The sequence below is a fragment of the Oncorhynchus nerka genome, linkage group LG15 (genome assembly GCF_034236695.1).
Source record: "Oncorhynchus nerka isolate Pitt River linkage group LG15, Oner_Uvic_2.0, whole genome shotgun sequence".
NCBI classification, from domain to species: Eukaryota; Metazoa; Chordata; class Actinopteri; order Salmoniformes; family Salmonidae; genus Oncorhynchus; species Oncorhynchus nerka.
Window position 1 is genome coordinate 96574350 of NC_088410.1, and position 19756 is coordinate 96594105.

The window sequence follows — 19756 nt, forward strand, 5'->3', positions numbered from 1 at the left end:
GGACAACAATCAGTCGTATATTGCACACATCTGGCCTTTATGGAAGAGTGGCAAGAAGAAAGCCATTTCTTAAAGATATCCATAAAAAGTGTTGTTTAAAGTTTGCCACAAGCCACCTGGGAGACACACCAAACATGTGGAAGAAGGTGCTCTGGTCAGATGAAACCAAAATTTAACTTTTTGGCAACAATGCAAAACGTTATGTTTGGCGTAAAAGCAACACAACAACACACAACAACACAGCTCATCCCCACTGTCAAACATGGTGGTGGCAGCATCATGGTTTGGGCCTGCTTTTCTTCAGCAGGGACAGGGAAGATGGTTAAAATTGATGGGAAGATGGATGGAGCCAAATACAGGACCATTCTGGAAGAAAACCTGATGGAGTCTGCAAAAGACCTGAGACTGGGACGGAGATTTGTCTTCCAACAAGACACTGATCCAAAACATAAAGCAAAATCTACAATGGAATGGTTAAAAAATAAACATATCCAGGTGTTAGAATGGCCAAGTCAAAGTCCAGACCTGAATCCAATCGAGAATCTGTGGAATGCTCTCCATCCAACCTCACTGAGCTCGAGCTGTTTTGCAAGGAGGAATGGGAAAAAATTTCAGTCCCTCGATGTGCAAAACTGATAGAGACATACCCCAAGCGACTTACAGCTGTAATCGCAGCAAAAGGTGGCGCTACAAAGTATTAACTTAAGGGGGCTGAATAATTTTGCACGCCCAATTTTTCAGTTTTTGATTTGTTAAAAAAGTTTGAAATATCCAATAAATGTCGTACCACTTCATGATTGTGTCCCACTTGTTGTTGATTCTTCACAAAAAAATACAGTTTTATATCTTTATGTTTGAAGTGGCAAAAGGTCGAAAAAGTTCAAGGGGGCTGAATACTTTCGCAAGGCACTGTATATATATATATATATATATGGAGGCTTATGGGCTAGCCTACGTGAGGTGTGTGACTATGATTAGAAAAAAAGCAACAAAATAACCATTGTTTCTTACACTGGGCCTCATTCACAAGTGATAATATATCATTGATAGGCTAATAGTGTCAGCCATCAGACTATTCTTGATTTAATCTTATCTTTACTTATACTAAATAATATTAGTGGGAGATTTGTTTTGCACCTCTATCGAAACAGGGTCAGGGGGAAAAAATAAATGTCACCGATACACTTAAATAGCGAATGGAGGACACTTTTCCCCTGGTTCATTTTCATGCCAGCCAAGTAGGGAAGATAAGCAATGTGCTTAATATTAGAAAAGTTGATGAATAAATATAGCAGGCCTAGCCTATAGAAAGCTGATGAGATCCTCCTCTTTTTAATAGAGGCCATCACTCTGTGTTCTTGTATGATTGCCTAGCCAATAGAGATGTTGAGCAACATGAGCTCATGGGCTCTTATGAAGTGATTGATTAGATTTTCGATCACATTTGCATTGATGTCAGAGTGATTAGAGGGACAATAGAGTGCTGAGTACCAGGCAGTTAGCAAGTTTAGTAGACTACTAATGACCATCAGCAGCATCCGAGCTTGGAGAAGCCTAATTATTTTATTTTTTACCTTTATTTAACTAGGCAAGTCAGTTAAGAACAAATTCTTATTTTCAATGACGGCCTAGGAACAGTGGGTTAACTGGTCTAGGAACAGTGGGTTAACTGCCTGTTCAGGGGCAGAACAACAGATTTGTACCTTGTCAGCTTGGGGGTTTGAACTTGCAACGTTCCGGTTACTAGTCCAACGCTCTCAACCACTAGGCTACCCTGCCGCCCCAATTACTGTGACTAAACGGTCACGTGGAATTTAACTGCCTTCATGACTCGACACCGCTGGCGTGTGGCGGTAATACGGTCACCGCAACAGCCCTAGTCTCACGCAAATATTACCCAATTATCCACGTTGAAATGACCGTAGTCCCGTGGGCAGTTAAGGAAGGTGTTTACAGTGTCTGCATCCATCAAAGGTACGCAACGCTAGCTGGCTGCCACACACACACAAATAATAAACTAGTTTGTTGCACGCACGCACACACACACACACACACACACACACACACACACACACACACACACAAATAATAAACTAGTTTGTTGCACGCACACACATACACACACACACACACACACACAAAATAATAAACTAGTTTGTTGCACACACACATACACACACACACACACACACACACACACACACACAAATAATAAACTAGTTTGTTGCACGCACACACTGTATTATAGAAGGTGTTTAGAGTTTACATAAGAAAGGAATGCCCGCTGTCATACACACACATTAGCTGCCAGGAAAATATCAATGGCAGTAAGCTAGCTCCCAGAAAGAAACCATTTCTCCTTTCCTCCTCAGTCCTCACACCGGTCTTATGCAATACAATGAATGCTTCATTTGTTTCTTCTTTCTTCCTCATCCCATCATACTTTCATTTCTCTCTCTGTAACTTTCCCAGGTGGGAGTTATGTCATTGTTGTAAAACTTGGCAATTTGGGGGAAAATTACCAGAATTCTTCGACCTTCGATGTGCCCCCTCTCTTGGTTCTTACTTGTGAGCTGTGAAAATAATTTTGTCTTGAAGGACAGTATATAGTCAATCAATCAGTCTCTCCCCTAGAAAACATGTAGACTTACTGTCAGCTTTCTCCTAATGGCCCATTCCCACGCAGTTGTTCTGTTTTACACAATACTCAACCACCTGACATTCTTCATCTGTTCCTTCCTCCTACTCTCACTCGTGATGTCATCAAATAGGTCATCTGAGGTGATGTCATCTGAGGTGATGTCTTGTGATGTATAGTACTGTATGTATGAGCGGGCCAGGACTGCCTGTCATCTGAGGTGATGTATAGTACTGTATGTATGAGCGGGCCAGGACTGCCTGTCATCTGAGGTGATGTATAGTACTGTATGTATGAGCGGGCCAGGACTGCCTGTCATCTGAGGTGATGTTTGGTACTGTAAGCCAGGACTGCCTGTATGTTGCAAAGCAAATTTCCCTATATTTCCCTCATTTATGAATTCATTCATAGTTTCTTCCTCATACTCTTTAATTTCTGAACTTCTCTCACTCTCTAGTACCCCTCTCTCTAATACATCCCTCTCTGTCTCTCTCTTTCTCTCCCCCTAATAGCTCCATCTCTCTAATACCTCACTTACCCTCTCTCCTCTCTGTCTCTCTCTGTCTCTTTGTCTCTCTCTCTCTCTCTCTCTCTCTCTCTCTCTCTCTCTCTCTCTCTGTGTCTCTCTCTCTGTGTCTCTCTCTCTCTAATACCTCTCTCTCTCTAATACCCCTCTCTCCCTCTCTCTCTCTCTCTCTAATACCCCTCTCTCCCTGTCTCTCTCTCCCTAATACCTCCCTCTCTGTCTCCCGTAGTGCCCAGACTCGCGACACCTGGATGGGTTATCTAAGCAGCTGGACTGGGATGTGAGGAAGATCCAGAGATGGTTCAGACACAGACGCAACCAGGACAAACCCAGCACACTCACCAAGTTCTGTGAGAGCATGTAGGTTATCAAACCCAGTACAGAACATGTAGGTTATCAAACCCAGCACACTCACCAAGTTCTGTGAGAGCATGTAGGTTATCAAACCCAGTACAGAACATGTAGGTTATTAAACCCAGTACAGAACATGTAGGTTATTAAACCCAGGACAGAACATGTAGGTTATTAAACCCAGGACAGAACATGCAGGTTATTAAACCCAGTACAGAACATGTAGGTTATTAAACCCAGTACAGAACATGTAGGTTATTAAACCCAGGACAGAACATGTAGGTTATTAAACCCAGGACAGAACATGTAGGTTATTAAACCCAGGACAGAACATGCAGGTTATTAAACCCAGGACAGAACATGTAGGTTATTAAACCCAGGACAGAACATGTAGGTTATTAAACCCAGGACAGAACATGTAGGTTATTAAACCCAGTACAGAACATGCATGTTATTAAACCCAGTACAGAACATGCATGTTATTAAACCCAGAACATGTAGGTTATTAAACCCAGGACAGAACATGTAGGTTATTAAACCCAGGACAGAACATGTAGGTTATTAAACCCAGAACATGCAGGTTATTAAACCCAGTACAGAACATGTAGGTTATTAAACCCAGTACAGAACATGTAGGTTATTAAACCCAGGACAGAACATGTAGGTTATTAAACCCAGTACAGAACATGTAGGTTATTAAACCCAGTACAGAACATGTAGGTTATTAAACCCAGTACAGAACATGTAGGTTATTAAACCCAGGACAGAACATGCAGGTTATTAAACCCAGACAGAACATGCAGGTTATTAAACCCAGGACAGAACATGTAGGTTATTAAACCCAGGACAGAACATGTAGGTTATTAAACCCAGGACAGAACATGTAGGTTATTAAACCCAGGACAGAACATGTAGGTTATTAAACCCAGGACAGAACATGTAGGTTATTAAACCCAGTACAGAACATGTAGGTTATTAAACCCAGGACAGAACATGCAGGTTATTAAACCCAGGACAGAACATGTAGGTTATTAAACCCAGGACAGAACATGTAGGTTATTAAACCCAGGACAGAACATGTAGGTTATTAAACCCAGGACAGAACATGTAGGTTATTAAACCCAGTACAGAACATGTAGGTTATTAAACCCAGTACAGAACATGTAGGTTATTAAACCCAGTACAGAACATGTAGGTTATTAAACCCAGGACAGAACATGTAGGTTATTAAACCCAGAACATGCAGGTTATTAAACCCAGGACAGAACATGTAGGTTATTAAACCCAGTACAGAACATGCAGGTTATTAAACCCAGGACAGAACATGCAGGTTATTAAACCCAGGACAGAACATGTAGGTTATTAAACCCAGGACAGAACATGTAGGTTATTAAACCCAGGACAGAACACAGAACATGTAGGTTATTAAACCCAGAAGAACATGTAGGTTATTAAACCCAGAACAGAACATGGTTATTAAACCCAGAACATGTAGGTTATTAAACCCAGTACAGAACATGCAGGTTATTAAACCCAGGACAGAACATGTAGGTTATTAAACCCAGAACAGAACATGGGTTATTAAACCCAGGACAGAACATGTAGGTTATTAAACCCAGGACAGAACATGTAGGTTATTAAACCCAGTACAGAACATGCAGGTTATTAAACCCAGTACAGAACATGTAGGTTATTAAACCCAGGACAGAACATGTAGGTTATTAAACCCAGGACAGAACATGCAGGTTATTAAACCCAGGACAGAACATGTAGGTTATTAAACCCAGGACAGAACATGCAGGTTATTAAACCCAGGACAGAACATGTAGGTTATTAAACCCAGTACAGAACATGTAGGTTATTAAACCCAGGACAGAACATGTAGGTTATTAAACCCAGGACAGAACATGTAGGTTATTAAACCCAGAACATGCAGGTTATTAAACCCAGGACAGAACATGCAGGTTATTAAACCCAGGACAGAACATGTAGGTTATTAAACCCAGGACAGAACATGTAGGTTATTAAACCCAGTACAGAACATGCATGTTATTAAACCCAGTACAGAACATGCATGTTATTAAACCCAGAACATGTAGGTTATTAAACCCAGGACAGAACATGTAGGTTATTAAACCCAGGACAGAACATGTAGGTTATTAAACCCAGAACATGCAGGTTATTAAACCCAGTACAGAACATGCAGGTTATTAAACCCAGTACAGAACATGCAGGTTAGGACAGAACATGGTTAAAAACCCAGGACAGAACATGTAGGTTATTAAACAGAACATGTAGGTTATTAAACCCAGGACAGAACATGTAGGTTATTAAACCCAGGACAGAACATGTAGGTTATTAAACCCAGGACAGAACATGTAGGTTATTAAACCCAGGACAGAACATGTAGAACATGTAGGTTATTAAACCCAGGACAGAACATGTAGGTTATTAAACCCAGGACAGAACATGTAGGTTATTAAACCCAGGACAGAACATGTAGGTTATTAAACCCAGTACAGAACATGCAGGTTATTAAACCCAGGACAGAACATGTAGGTTATTAAACCCAGAACATGTAGGTTATTAAACCCAGGACAGAACATGTAGGTTATTAAACCCAGAACATGCAGGTTATTAAACCCAGTACAGAACATGTAGGTTATTAAACCCAGGACAGAACATGTAGGTTATTAAACCCAGGAAAAACATGCAGGTTATTAAACCCAGTACAGAACATGTAGGTTATCAAACCCAGTACAGAACATGTAGGTTATTAAACCCAGAACATGTAGGTTATTAAACCCAGTACAGAACATGTAGGTTATTAAACCCAGAACATGTAGGTTATTAAACCCAGTACAGAACATGTAGGTTATTAAACCCAGGACAGAACATGTAGGTTATTAAACCCAGAACATGCAGGTTATTAAACCCAGGACAGAACATGTAGGTTATTAAACCCAGGACAGAACATGTAGGTTATTAAACCCAGGACAGAACATGTAGGTTATTAAACCCAGGACAGAACATGTAGGTTATTAAACCCAGTACAGAACATGTAGGTTATTAAACCCAGGACAGAACATGTAGGTTATTAAACCCAGCAGGTTACAGTAAGAACATGCAGGTTATTAAACCCAGGACAGAACATGTAGGTTATTAAACCCAGGACAGAACATGTAGGTTATTAAACCCAGTACAGAACATGTTGGTTATTAAACCCAGGACAGAACATGTAGGTTATTAAACCCAGGACAGAACATGTAGGTTATTAAACCCAGTACAGAACATGTAGGTTATTAAACCCAGGACAGAACATGCAGGTTATTAAACCCAGGACAGAACATGTAGGTTATTAAACCCAGGACAGAACATGTAGGTTATTAAACCCAGGACAGAACATGTAGGTTATTAAACCCAGTACAGAACATGCATGTTATTAAACCCAGTACAGAACATGTAGGTTATTAAACCCAGTACAGAACATATAGGTTATTAAACCCAGAACATGTAGGTTATTAAACCCAGGACAGAACATGTAGGTTATTAAACCCAGAACATGCAGGTTATTAAACCCAGTACAGAACATGTAGGTTATTAAACCCAGGACAGAACATGTAGGTTATTAAACCCAGGAAAAACATGCAGGTTATTAAACCCAGTACAGAACATGTAGGTTATCAAACCCAGTACAGAACATGTAGGTTATTAAACCCAGAACATGCAGGTTATTAAACCCAGTACAGAACATGTAGGTTATTAAACCCAGGACAGAACATGTAGGTTATCAAACCCAGTACAGAACATGTAGGTTATTAAACCCAGGACAGAACATGTAGGTTATTAAACCCAGGACATAACATGTAGGTTATTAAACCCAGGACAGAACATGTAGGTTATTAAACCCAGGACAGAACATGTAGGTTATTAAACCCAGTACAGAACATGTAGGTTATTAAACCCAGGACAGAACATGCAGGTTATTAAACCCAGGACAGAACATGTAGGTTATTAAACCCAGTACAGAACATGTAGGTTATTAAACCCAGAACATGCAGGTTATTAAACCCAGAACATGCAGGTTATTAAACCCAGAACATGTAGGTTATTAAACCCAGTACAGAACATGCAGGTTATTAAACCCAGGACAGAACATGCAGGTTATTAAACCCAGGACAGAACATGTAGGTTATTAAACCCAGTACAGAACATGTAGGTTATTAAACCCAGGACAGAACATGCAGGTTATTAAACCCAGGACAGAACATGCAGGTTATTAAACCCAGAACATGCAGGTTATTAAACCCAGAACATGTAGGGTCATATCATAGACTATAACATCTAGTCTAGATCGATGGTGCTTATCGACTAATAAGTTTGCCCTTGACCTCTGTGAAATTGTGCACACATTGGTTTGTGGTGTGTGTGTGTGTGTGTGTGTGTGTGTGTGTGTGTGTGTGTAGTGTGTGTGTGTGTGTGTAGTGTGTGTGTCTGTGTGTGTAGTGTGATATGCTCTGATTTGTGCTCCTGTCATTAGTCCTAGCTTGGTTACATCACTGTCTACATGGTTGATCAGAGTCTATATAGTGCATCGAAGGTGAGAGACTGACACACCCATTATTTTGCCAGACACTTTTCCCCAGGTCATCTTGTCATCTTGTCATCTATTTTCAGGTGGAGGCTTATATTTTATCTGTTCATGTTTACCTATGGGATCTGCTTTCTGTGGAAGGTGAGATATTCTGGTGCCTGTATTGTGTGTGTGTGTGTATTTACATGATTGCTGTGTGCTGAATTGAGACTGATTGTGTTGGTCTTTGTTTACAGTGCCCATGGATGTGGGATACACACCACTGCTGGTACAACTACCCCTACCAGGTGACGTTAACCAGAATCTTTATTTGGTTGGATGTATTTTGGAATTACAAAGAGTACTTTTTTTTTTTTTGTACATTTCCTGGACAGCAGGTAGTCTAGTGGTTAGAGTGTAGAGGAGGCAGGTAGTCTAGTGGTTAGAGTGTAGAGGAGGCAGGTAGTCTAGTGGTTAGAGTGTAGAGGAGGCAGGTAGTCTAGTGGTTAGGAGGAGGCAGGTAGTCTAGTGGTTAGAGTGTAGAGGAGGCAGGTAGCCTAGTGGTTAGAGTGTAGAGGCGGCAGGTAGTCTAGTGGTTAGAGTGTAGAGGCAGGTAGTCTAGTGGTTAGAGTGTAGAGGCGCCAGGTAGCCTAGTGGTTAGAGTGTAGAGGCGGCAGGTAGCCTAGTGGTTAGAGTGTAGAGGCGGCAGGTAGCCTAGTGGTTAGAGTGTAGAGGCGGCAGGTAGCCTAGTGGTTAGAGTGTAGAGGCGGCAGGTAGCCTAGTGGTTAGAGTGTAGAGGCGGCAGGTAGCCTAGTGGTTAGAGTGTTGGGCCATTAACCAGCAGGTAGCCTAGTGGTTAGAGTGTTGGGCCAGTCACCAGCAGGTAGCCTAGTGGTTAGAGTGTTGGGCCAGTCACCAGCAGGTAGCCTAGTGGTTAGAGCGTTGGGCCAGTAACCAGCAGGTAGCCTAGTGGTTAGAGTGTTGGGCCAGTCACCAGCAGGTAGCCTAGTGGTTAGAGCATTGGGCCAGTCACCAGCAGGTAGTCTAGTGGTTAGAGCGTTGGGCCAGTCACCAGCAGGTAGCCTAGTGGTAAGAGCGTTGGGCCAGTCACCAGCAGGTAGTCTAGTGGTTAGAGCGTTGGGCCAGTCACCAGCAGGTAGCCTAGTGGTAAGAGCGTTGGGCCAGTCACCAGCAGGTAGCCTAGTGGTTAGAGCGTTGGGCCAGTCACCAGCAGGTAGTCTAGTGGTTAGAGCGTTGGGCCAGTCACCAGCAGGTAGTCTAGTGGTTAGAGCGTTGGGCCAGTCACCAGCAGGTAGCCTAGTGGTTAGAGCGTTGGGCCAGTCACCAGCAGGTAGCCTAGTGGTTAGAGCGTTGGGCCAGTCACCAGCAGGTAGCCTAGTGGTTAGAGCGTTGGGCCAGTCACCAGCATGTAGCCTAGTGGTTAGAGCGTTGGGCCAGTCACCAGCAGGTAGCCTAGTGGTTAGAGCGTTGGGCCAGTCACCAGCAGGTAGCCTAGTGGTTAGAGCGTTGGGCCAGTCACCCGAAAGGTTGCAAGATCGAATCCCCGAGCTGACAAGGTACAAAATCTGTCGTTCTGCCCCCTGAACAAGGCAGTTAACCCACTGTTTCCTAGACCGTCACTGAAGATAAGAATTTGTTCTTAACTGACTTTCCTCCTTAAATAAAGGTTAAATAAAAAAGTAAACTTATGAAGGTGCAAGAAAAATAATAGTATGTTACACATTCAGTAATGTGTGTATCCGTATTAACATAAACCCTGTCTGTCCCCCTCCTGACCCCTGCAAGTCCTGACCCCAGGCCAGGTATTAACATAAACCCTGTCTGTCTTGGTCTCTGTTGGTATCTAACAGGTCCTGACTCCAGGCCAGATATTAACATAAACCCTGTCTGTCTTGGTCTCTGTTGCTATCTAACAGGTCCTGACTCCAGGCCAGGTATTAACATAAACCCTGTCTGTCTTGGTCCCTGTTGCTATCTAACAGGTCCTGACTCCAGGCCAGGTATTAACATAAATCCTGTCTGTCTTGGTCCCTGTTGCTATCTAACAGGTCCTGACTCCAGGCCAGGTATTAACATAAACCCTGTCTGTCTTGGTCCCTGTTGCTATCTAATAGGTCCTGACCCCAGGCCTGTACCACTACTACGTGACTGAGCTGGGTTTCTACTGGTCTCTCATGTTCTCTCAGTTTACTGACATCAAACGCAAGGTGAGACGCAAGAAAGGCAACAGATGCTGTCTGTCTGATGGGAACACGCACACACAGTGCTGCTCTTTGTAGGGAGGGGGACGACGACGATGTAGATAAGTTACTAACTAACTAAGATATTTCTTTCTGTTGTGATTTACAGAGTCAAGTATAGGAATGTCCTTGACTCCACTGGTTTAGAGCAGTATAGCATGGCTCATTATGAAAGGTCACATGGGTTCTGCTCAGAAATGTTGTTTGTTTCCATGGTTCCCGCACAGGGGACAGGATTTACAGTCATGTGATAGCGGGATAGAATATCCCGGTCCTTAATAGAATTATTGAGATTCCTTTCATGGGTTCCATGGAGTCGAGGAAATCCGTCTGCGGTTGGATAAATCTTAAGAAAACTATGTTGGAGTTTGTAAAACCTGAGATGAAGATTTTTTTTTCTCCAAAGTGGGCCATTGTTTTTTTGGTATGCTCGAGTATAGACGAATCGGGGAGGAGTTCTAGAAACCAAACAGTCGCTCTCTGTTTCTCAGCCTTATTGAATGATCTCAGTAATTCTTTGCCTTTGATGTGCTCAGGAAGGAAGCAGTCGTTTTCAATTTAACCAGGAAATGCCAGATACGTTTCACTCATATCATCCTGCCTCCATTTTATGGACCAAACGTAAATGCAGCGTCATCACTCGGCAAAAAAAAGAAAAGTCCCTTTTTCAGGACCCCGTCTTTCAAAGATAATTCGTTAAAAATCAAAATAACTTCACTGATCTTCATTGTAAAAGGTTTAAACACTGTTTCTCGTGCTTGTTCAATGAACCATAAACAATTAATGAACATGCACCTGTGGAACGGTCGTTAAGTCACAAACAGCTTACAGACGGTAGGCAATGAAGGTCACAGTTATGAAAACTTAGGACACTAAAGAGGCCTTTCCACCAACCCAGGGTCCCTGCTCATCTGTGTGAATGTGCCTTAGGCCTGCTGCAAGGAGGCATGAGGACTGCAGATGTGGATAGGGCAATAATTTGCAATGTCCGTACTGTGAGACGCCAAAGACAGCGCTACAGTGAGACAGGATGGACAACTGATCGTCCTCGCAGTGGCAGACCATGTATAACAACACCTGCACAGGATCGGTACATCCGAACATCACACCTGTGGGACAACTGCCCGAGTTACACCAGGAACGCACAATCCCTCCATCAGTGCTCAGACTGTCCACAATAGGCTGAGAGAGGCTGGACTGAGGGCTTGTAGGCCTGTTGTAAGGCAGGTCCTCACCAGATATCACCAGCAACAACGTTGCCTATGAGCACAAACCCACCGTCGCTGGACCAGACAGGACTGGCAAAAAGTGCTCTTCTCTTTTATAGTTGAAGGAATCAGCGTTACACCGAGGCCTGTACTCTGGAGCGGGATCGAGGTGGAGGGTCCGTCATGGTCTGGAGCGGGATCGAGGTGGAGGGTCCGTCATGGTCTGGAGCGGGATCGAGGTCTGGGTCCGTCATGGTCTGGAGCATCGAGGTGGATCATGGTCTGGAGCGGGATCGAGGTGGAGGGTCCGTCATGGTCTGGAGCGGGATCGAGGTGGAGGGTCCGTCATGGTCTGGAGCGGGATCGAGGTGGAGGGTCCGTCATGGTCTGGAGCGGGATCGAGGTGGAGGGTCCGTCATGGTCTGGGGCGGTGTGTCACAACATCATCGGACTGAGCTTGGTGTCATTGCAGGCAATCTCAACACTATGCGTTACAGGGAAGACATCCTCCTCCCTCATGTGGTACCCTTCCTGCAGGCTCATCCTGACATGACCCTCCAGCATGACAATACCACCAGCCATACTGCTCGTTCTGTGTGTGATTTCCTGCAAGACAGGAATGTCAGTGTTCTGCCATGGTCAGCGAAGATCCGTGATCTCAATACCATTGAGCACATCTGGGACCTGTTGGATCGGAGGGTGAGGGCTAGGGCCATTTCCCCCAGAAATGTCTGGAACTTGCAGGTGCCTTACTGGAAGAGTGGGGTAACATCTCACAGCAAGAACTGGCAAATCTGGTGGAAGTTCATGAGGAGGAGATGCACTGCAGTACTTAATGCAGCTGGTGGCCACACCAGATACTGACTGTTACTTTGACCCACCCCCCTTTGTTCAGGGACACAATATTCCATTTCTGTTAGTCACATGTCTGTGGAACTTGTTTAGTTTATGTCTCAGTTGTTGAATCTTATGTTCATAGAAATATTTACACATGATAAGTTTGCTGAATATAAATGCATTTGGCAGTGAGACGATGTTTATTTTTTGCTGAGTTTATTTGCCTGGAGAGGGGGATGCTTTAGTCGCAGACGACTTCTACAGTTTGTCTGGTCGCTGTGGGTCTGTCAGTTTGTCTGGTCATTGTCAGTTTGTCTGGTCATTGTAACTGTCCGTTTGTCTGGTCATTGTCAGTTTGTCTGGTCATTGTAACTGTCCGTTTGTCTGGTCATTGTAACTGTCAGTTTGTCTGGTCATTATAACTGTCAGTTTGTCTGGTCATTGTCAGTTTGTCTGGTCATTGTAACTGTCAGTTTGTCTGGTCATTGTAACTGTCAGTTTGTCTGGTCATTGTAACTGTCAGTTTGTCTGGTCATTGTAACTGTCAGTTTGTCTGGTCATTATAACTGTCAGTTTGTCTGGTCGCTGTCAGTTTGTCTGGTCATTGTCAGTTTGTCTGGTCATTATAACTGTCAGTTTGTCTGGTCATTGTCAGTTTGTCTGGTCATTGTAACTGTCAGTTTGTCTGGTCATTGTAACTGTCAGTTTGTCTGGTCATTGTAACTGTCAGTTTGTCTGGTCATTGTAGCTGTCAGTTTGTCTGGTCATTATAACTGTCAGTTTGTCTGGTCATTATAGCTGTCAGTTTGTCTGGTCATTGTAACTGTCAGTTTGTCTGGTCATTATAACTGTCAGTTTGTCTGGTCATTATAACTGTCAGTTTGTCTGGTCATTGTAACTGTCAGTTTGTCTGGTCATTGTAACTGTCAGTTTGTCTGGTCGCTGTCAGTTTGTCTGGTCATTATAACTGTCAGTTTGTCTGGTCATTGTAACTGTTAGTTTGTCTGGTCATTATAACCGTCAGTTTGTCTGGTCATTGTCAGTTTGTCTGGTCATTGTAACTGTCAGTTTGTCTGGTCATTATAACTGTCAGTTTGTCTGGTCATTGTAACTGTCAGTTTGTCTGGTCATTGTAACTGTCAGTTTGTCTGGTCATTGTAACTGTCAGTTTGTCTGGTCATTGTAACTGTCAGTTTGTCTGGTCATTATAACTGTCAGTTTGTCTGGTCATTATAACTGTCAGTTTGTCTTGTCACTGTCAGTTTGTCTGGTCATTGTAGCTGTCAGTTTGTCTGGTCATTATAACTGTCAGTTTGTCTGGTCATTGTCAGTTTGTCTGGTCATTGTAACTGTCAGTTTGTCTGGTCATTGTAACTGTCAGTTTGTCTGGTCATTGTAACTGTCAGTTTGTCTGGTCATTGTAACTGTCAGTTTGTCTGGTCATTGTCAGTTTGTCTGGTCATTATAACTGTCAGTTTGTCTGGTCATTGTAACTGTCAGTTTGTCTGGTCATTATAACTGTCAGTTTGTCTGGTCATTATAACTGTCAGTTTGTCTGGTCATTGTAACTGTCAGTTTGTCTGGTCATTATAACTGTCAGTTTGTCTGGTCATTATAACTGTCAGTTTGTCTGGTCATTATAACTGTCAGTTTGTCTGGTCATTGTAAAGTTTGTCTGGTCGTTTGTCTGGTCATTGTAACTGTCAGTTTGTCTGGTCATTATAACTGTCAGTTTGTCTGGTCATTATAACTGTCAGTTTGTCTGGTCATTATAACTGTCAGTTTGTCTGGTCATTGTAACTGTCAGTTTGTCTGGTCATTATAACTGTCAGTTTGTCTGGTCATTGTAACTGTCAGTTTGTCTGGTCATTGTAACTGTCAGTTTGTCTGGTCATTATAACTGTCAGTTTGTCTGGTCATTATAACTGTCAGTTTGTCTGGTCATTATAACTGTCAGTTTGTCTGGTCATTGTCAGTTTGTCTGGTCATTATAACTGTCAGTTTGTCTGGTCATTGTAACTGTCAGTTTGTCTGGTCATTATAACTGTCAGTTTGTCTGGTCATTATAACTGTCAGTTTGTCTGGTCGCTGTCAGTTTGTCTGGTCATTGTCAGTTTGTCTGGTCATTGTAACTGTCAGTTTGTCTGGTCATTCTAACTGTCAGTTTGTCTGGTCATTGTAACTGTCAGTTTGTCTGGTCATTGTAACTGTCAGTTTGTCTGGTCATTGTCAGTTTGTCTGGTCGCTGTCAGTTTGTCTGGTCATTATAACTGTCAGTTTGTCTGGTCATTGTAACTGTCAGTTTGTCTGGTCGCTGTCAGTTTGTCTGGTCATTGTAACTGTCAGTTTGTCTGGTCATTATAACTGTCAGTTTGTCTGGTCATTATAACTGTCAGTTTGTCTGCTCATTATAACTGTCAGTTTGTCTGGTCATTGTCAGTTTGTCTGGTCATTGTAACTGTCAGTTTGTCTGGTCATTGTAACTGTCAGTTTGTCTGGTCATTGTAACTGTCAGTTTGTCTGGTCGCTGTCAGTTTGTCTGGTCATTGTAACTGTCAGTTTGTCTGGTCATTATAACTGTCAGTTTGTCTGGTCATTATAACTGTCAGTTTGTCTGGTCATTATAACTGTCAGTTTGTCTGGTCATTGTCAGTTTGTCTGGTCATTGTAACTGTCAGTTTGTCTGGTCGCTGTCAGTTTGTCTGGTCATTATAACTGTCAGTTTGTCTGGTCATTATAACTGTCAGTTTGTCTGGTCGCTGTCAGTTTGTCTGGTCGCTGTCAGTTTGTCTGGTCATTGTAACTGTCAGTTTGTCTGGTCATCGTAACTGTCAGTTTGTCTGGTCATCGTAACTGTCAGTTTGTCTGGTCATTGTAACTGTCAGTTTGTCTGGTCATTGTAACTGTCAGTTTGTCTGGTCATTGTAACTGTCAGTTTGTCTGGTCATTGTAACTGTCAGTTTGTCTGGTCATTGTAACTGTCAGTTTGTCTGGTCATTGTAACTGTCAGTTTGTCTGGTCATTGTAACTGTCAGTTTGTCTGGTCATTGTAACTGTCAATTTGTCTGGTCATTGTAACTGTCAGTTTGTCTGGTCATTGTAACTGTCAGTTTGTCTGGTCATTGTAACTGTCAGTTTGTCTGGTCATTGTAACTGTCAGTTTGTCTGGTCATCGTAACTGTCAGTTTGTCTTGTCACTGTCAGTTTGTCTGGTCATTGTAACTGTCAGTTTGTCTGGTCATTGTAGCTGTCAGTTTGTCTGGTCATTATAACTGTCAGTTTGTCTGGTCATTGTAGCTGTCAGTTTGTCTGGTCATTATAACTGTCAGTTTGTCTGGTCATCGTAACTGTCAGTTTGTCTGGTCATTGTAACTGTCAGTTTGTCTGGTCATTATAACTGTCAGTTTGTCTGGTCATTATAACTGTCAGTTTGTCTGGTCGCTGTCAGTTTGTCTGGTCATTGTAACTGTCAGTTTGTCTGGTCATTGTCACTGTCAGTTTGTCTGGTCATTGTAACTGTCAGTTTGTCTGGTCATTGTCAGTTTGTCTGGTCATTGTCAGTTTGTCTGGTCATTGTAACTGTCAGTTTGTCTGGTCATTGTAACTGTCAGTTTGTCTGGTCATTGTAACTGTCAGTTTGTCTGGTCATTATAACTGTAATGTGATAACGTAATAATGTGTCTTACTGATACTGTAGTAGAGTAGATAATGTGTTACTGTAGTAGAGTAGATAATGTGTCTTACTGTAGTAGAGTAGATAATGTGTCTTACTGTAGTAGAGTAGATAATGTGTCTTACTGTTACTGTAGTAGAGTAGATAATGTGTTACTGTAGTAGAGTAGATAATGTCTTACTGTTACTGTAGTAGAGTAGATAATGTATCTTACTATAGTAGAGTAGGTAATGTGTCTTACTGTATTAGAGTAGATAATGTCTTACTGTTACTGTAGTAGAGTAGATAATGTGTCTTACTGTAGTAGAGTAGATAATGTCTTACTGTTACTGTAGTAGAGTAGATAATGTGTCTTACTGTATTAGAGTAGATAATGCGTCTTACTGTAGTAGAGTAGATAATGTGTTACTGTTACTGTAGTAGAGTAGATAATGTCTTACTGTTACTGTAGTAGGGTAGATAATGTGTCTTACTGTAGTAGAGTAGATAATGTCTTACTGTTACTGTAGTAGAGTAGATAATGTGTCTTACTGTAGTAGAGTAGATAATGTCTTACTGTTACTGTAGTGGATTAGATAATGTGTCTTACTGTTACTGTAGTATGGTAGATAATGTGCCTTACTGTTACTGTAGTAGAGTAGATAATGTCTTACTGTTACTGTAGTAGAGTAGATAATGTGTCTTACTGTAGTAGAGTAGATAATGTGTCTTACTGTTACTGTAGTAGAGTAGATAATGTGTCTTACTGTTACTGTAGTAGAGTAGATAATGTGTCTTACTGTAGTAGAGTAGATAATGTGTCTTACTGTAGTAGAGTAGATAATGTCTTACTGTTACTGTAGTAGAGTAGATAATGTGTCTTACTGTAGTAGAGTAGATAATGTGTCTTACTGATACTGTAGTAGAGTAGATAATGTCTTACTGTTACTGTAGTAGAGTAGATAATGTCTTACTGTTACTGTAGTAGAGTAGATAATGTCTTACTGTTACTGTAGTAGAGTAGATAATGTGTCTTACTGTAGTAGAGTAGATCATGTCTTACTGTTACTGTAGTAGAGTAGATAATGCGCCTTACTGTTACTGTAGTAGAGTAGATAATGTCTTACTGTTACTGTAGTAGAGTAGATAATGCACCTTACTGTTACTGTAGTAGAGTAGATAATGTGTCTTACTGTAGTAGAGTAGATAATGTCTTACTGTTACTGTAGTCGAGTAGATAATGCGCCTTACTGTTACTGTAGTAGAGTAGATAATGTGTCTTACTGTAGTAGAGTAGATCATGTGTCTTACTGTTACTGTAGTAGAGTAGATAATGTGTCTTACTGTAGTAGAGTAGATAATGTGTCTTACTGTAGTAGAGTAGATAATGTGTCTTACTGTTACTGTAGTAGAGTAGATCTTGTGTCTTACTGTAGTAGAGTAGATAATGTGTCTTACTGTAGTAGAGTAGATAATGTCTTACTGTTACTGTACTAGAGTAGATAATGTCTTACTGATACTGTAGTAGAGTAGATAATGTGTCTTACTGTTACTGTAGTAGAGTAGATAATGTGTCTTACTGTAGTAGAGTAGATAATGTGTCTTACTGTAGTAGAGTAGATAATGTCTTACGGTTACTGTAGTAGAGTAGATAATGTCTTACTGATACTGTAGTAGAGTAGATAATGTGTCTTACTGTAGTAGAGTAGATAATGTGTCTTACTGTTACTGTAGTAGATTAGATCATGTGTCTTACTGTTACTGTAGTAGAGTAGATAACGGCTTACTGTAGTAGGGTAGATAATGTATCTTACTGTTACTGTAGTAGAGTAGATAATGTGTCTTACTGTAGTAGAGTAGATAATGTGTCTTACTGTTACTGTAGTAGAGTAGATAATGTGTTACTGTTACTGTAGTAGAGTAGATAATGTGTCTTACTGTAGTAGAGTAGATAATGTCTTACTGTTACTGTAGTAGGGTAGATAATGTGTCTTACTGTAGTAGAGTAGATAATGTCTTACTGTTACTGTAGTAGGGTAGATAATGTGTCTTACTGTAGTAGAGTAGATAATGTCTTACTGTTACTGTAGTAGGGTAGATAATGTGTCTTACTGTAGTAGAGTAGATAATGTCTTACTGTTACTGTAGTAGATTAGATAATGTGTCTTACTGTTACTGTAGTAGGGTAGATAATGTGTCTTACTGTAGTAGAGTAGATAATGTGTCTTACTGTAGTAGAGTAGATAATGTCTTACTGTAGTAGAGTAGATAATGTCTTACTGTTACTGTAGTAGATTAGATAATGTGTCTTACTGTTACTGTAGTAGGGTAGATAATGTGCCTTACTGTTACTGTAGTAGAGTAGATAATGTCTTACTGATACTGTAGTAGAGTAGATAATGTCGTACTGTTACTGTAGTAGAGTAGATAATGGCTTACTGTAGTATAGTAGATAATGTCTTACTGATACTGTAGTAGAGTAGATCATGTGTCTTACTGTTACTGTAGTAGAGTAGATAACGGCTTACTGTAGTAGAGTAGATAATGTATCTTACTGTTACTGTAGTAGAGTAGATAATGTGTCTTACTGTAGTAGAGTAGATAATGTATCTTACTGTTACTGTAGTAGAGTAGATAATGTGTCTTACTGTATTAGAGTAGATAATGTCTTACTGTTACTGTAGTAGAGTAGATAATGTGTCTTACTGTAGTAGAGTAGATAATGTCTTACTGTTACTGTAGTAGAGTAGATAATGTCTTACTGTTACTGTAGTAGAGTAGATAATATGTCTTACTGTTACTGTAGTAGAGTAGGTAATGTGTCTTACTGTAGTAGAGTAGATAATGTCTTACTGTTACTGTAGTAGAGTAGATAATGTCTTACTGTTACTGTAGTAGAGTAGATAATGTGTCTTACTGTAGTAGAGTAGATAATGTGTCTTACTGTTACTGTAGTAGAGTAGATAATGTGTCTTACTGTAGTAGAGTAGATCATGTCTTACTGTTACTGTAGTAGAGTAGATAATGTCTTACTGTTACTGTAGTAGAGTAGATAATGTCTTACTGATACTGTAGTAGAGTAGATAATGTCTTACTGATACTGTAGTAGAGTAGATAATGTGTCTTACTGTAACGGTTTTCATATGGTGATGGAGAGTCGGACCAAACTGCAGCGTGACGATTGCGATTCATCTTTATTAGACAAACGTAAAACACGACAAAACACTAACACTACAAAAACAATAAACGAAACGAAAACCAAAAACAGCCTATACATGTGTCTACAAACCAAAGAATATGGCTGCCTAAATATGGTTCCCAATCAGAGACAACGATAAACACCTGCCTCTGATTGAGAACCACTCCAGACAGCCATAGACTTTCCTAGAACACCCTACTAAGCTACAATCCCACTAACATACACACCAAAACCCCCAGACAAAACACACCACAATACAAAAACTCCATGCCACACCCTGGCCTGACCCAATACATGAAGAAAAACACAAAATACTTAGACCAGGGCGTGACACTTACTGTTACTGTAGTAGAGTAGATAATGTGTCTTACTGTAGTAGAGTAGATCATGTCTTACTGTTACTGTAGTAGAGTAGATAATGTCTTACTGATACTGTAGTAGAGTAGATAATGTATCTTACTGTTACTGTAGTAGAGTAGATAATGTGTCTTACTGTAGTAGAGTAGATAAT

The 19756-nt window shown here is 41.2% G+C and overlaps 1 protein-coding gene across 1 annotated transcript in view; it reads left to right on the plus strand.

Annotated features, from left to right (window-relative positions):
* LOC115124173 (ceramide synthase 5-like) overlaps positions 1–19756 on the plus strand; it is a 49027-nt gene that overhangs the window by 18245 nt on the left and 11026 nt on the right. The window contains exons 3-6 of the mRNA XM_065000812.1: positions 3394–3524; positions 8193–8250; positions 8346–8396; positions 10224–10316. Coding sequence (XP_064856884.1) covers positions 3394–3524; positions 8193–8250; positions 8346–8396; positions 10224–10316 — 333 coding nt within the window. The remainder of the gene's footprint in view (positions 1–3393; positions 3525–8192; positions 8251–8345; positions 8397–10223; positions 10317–19756) is intronic.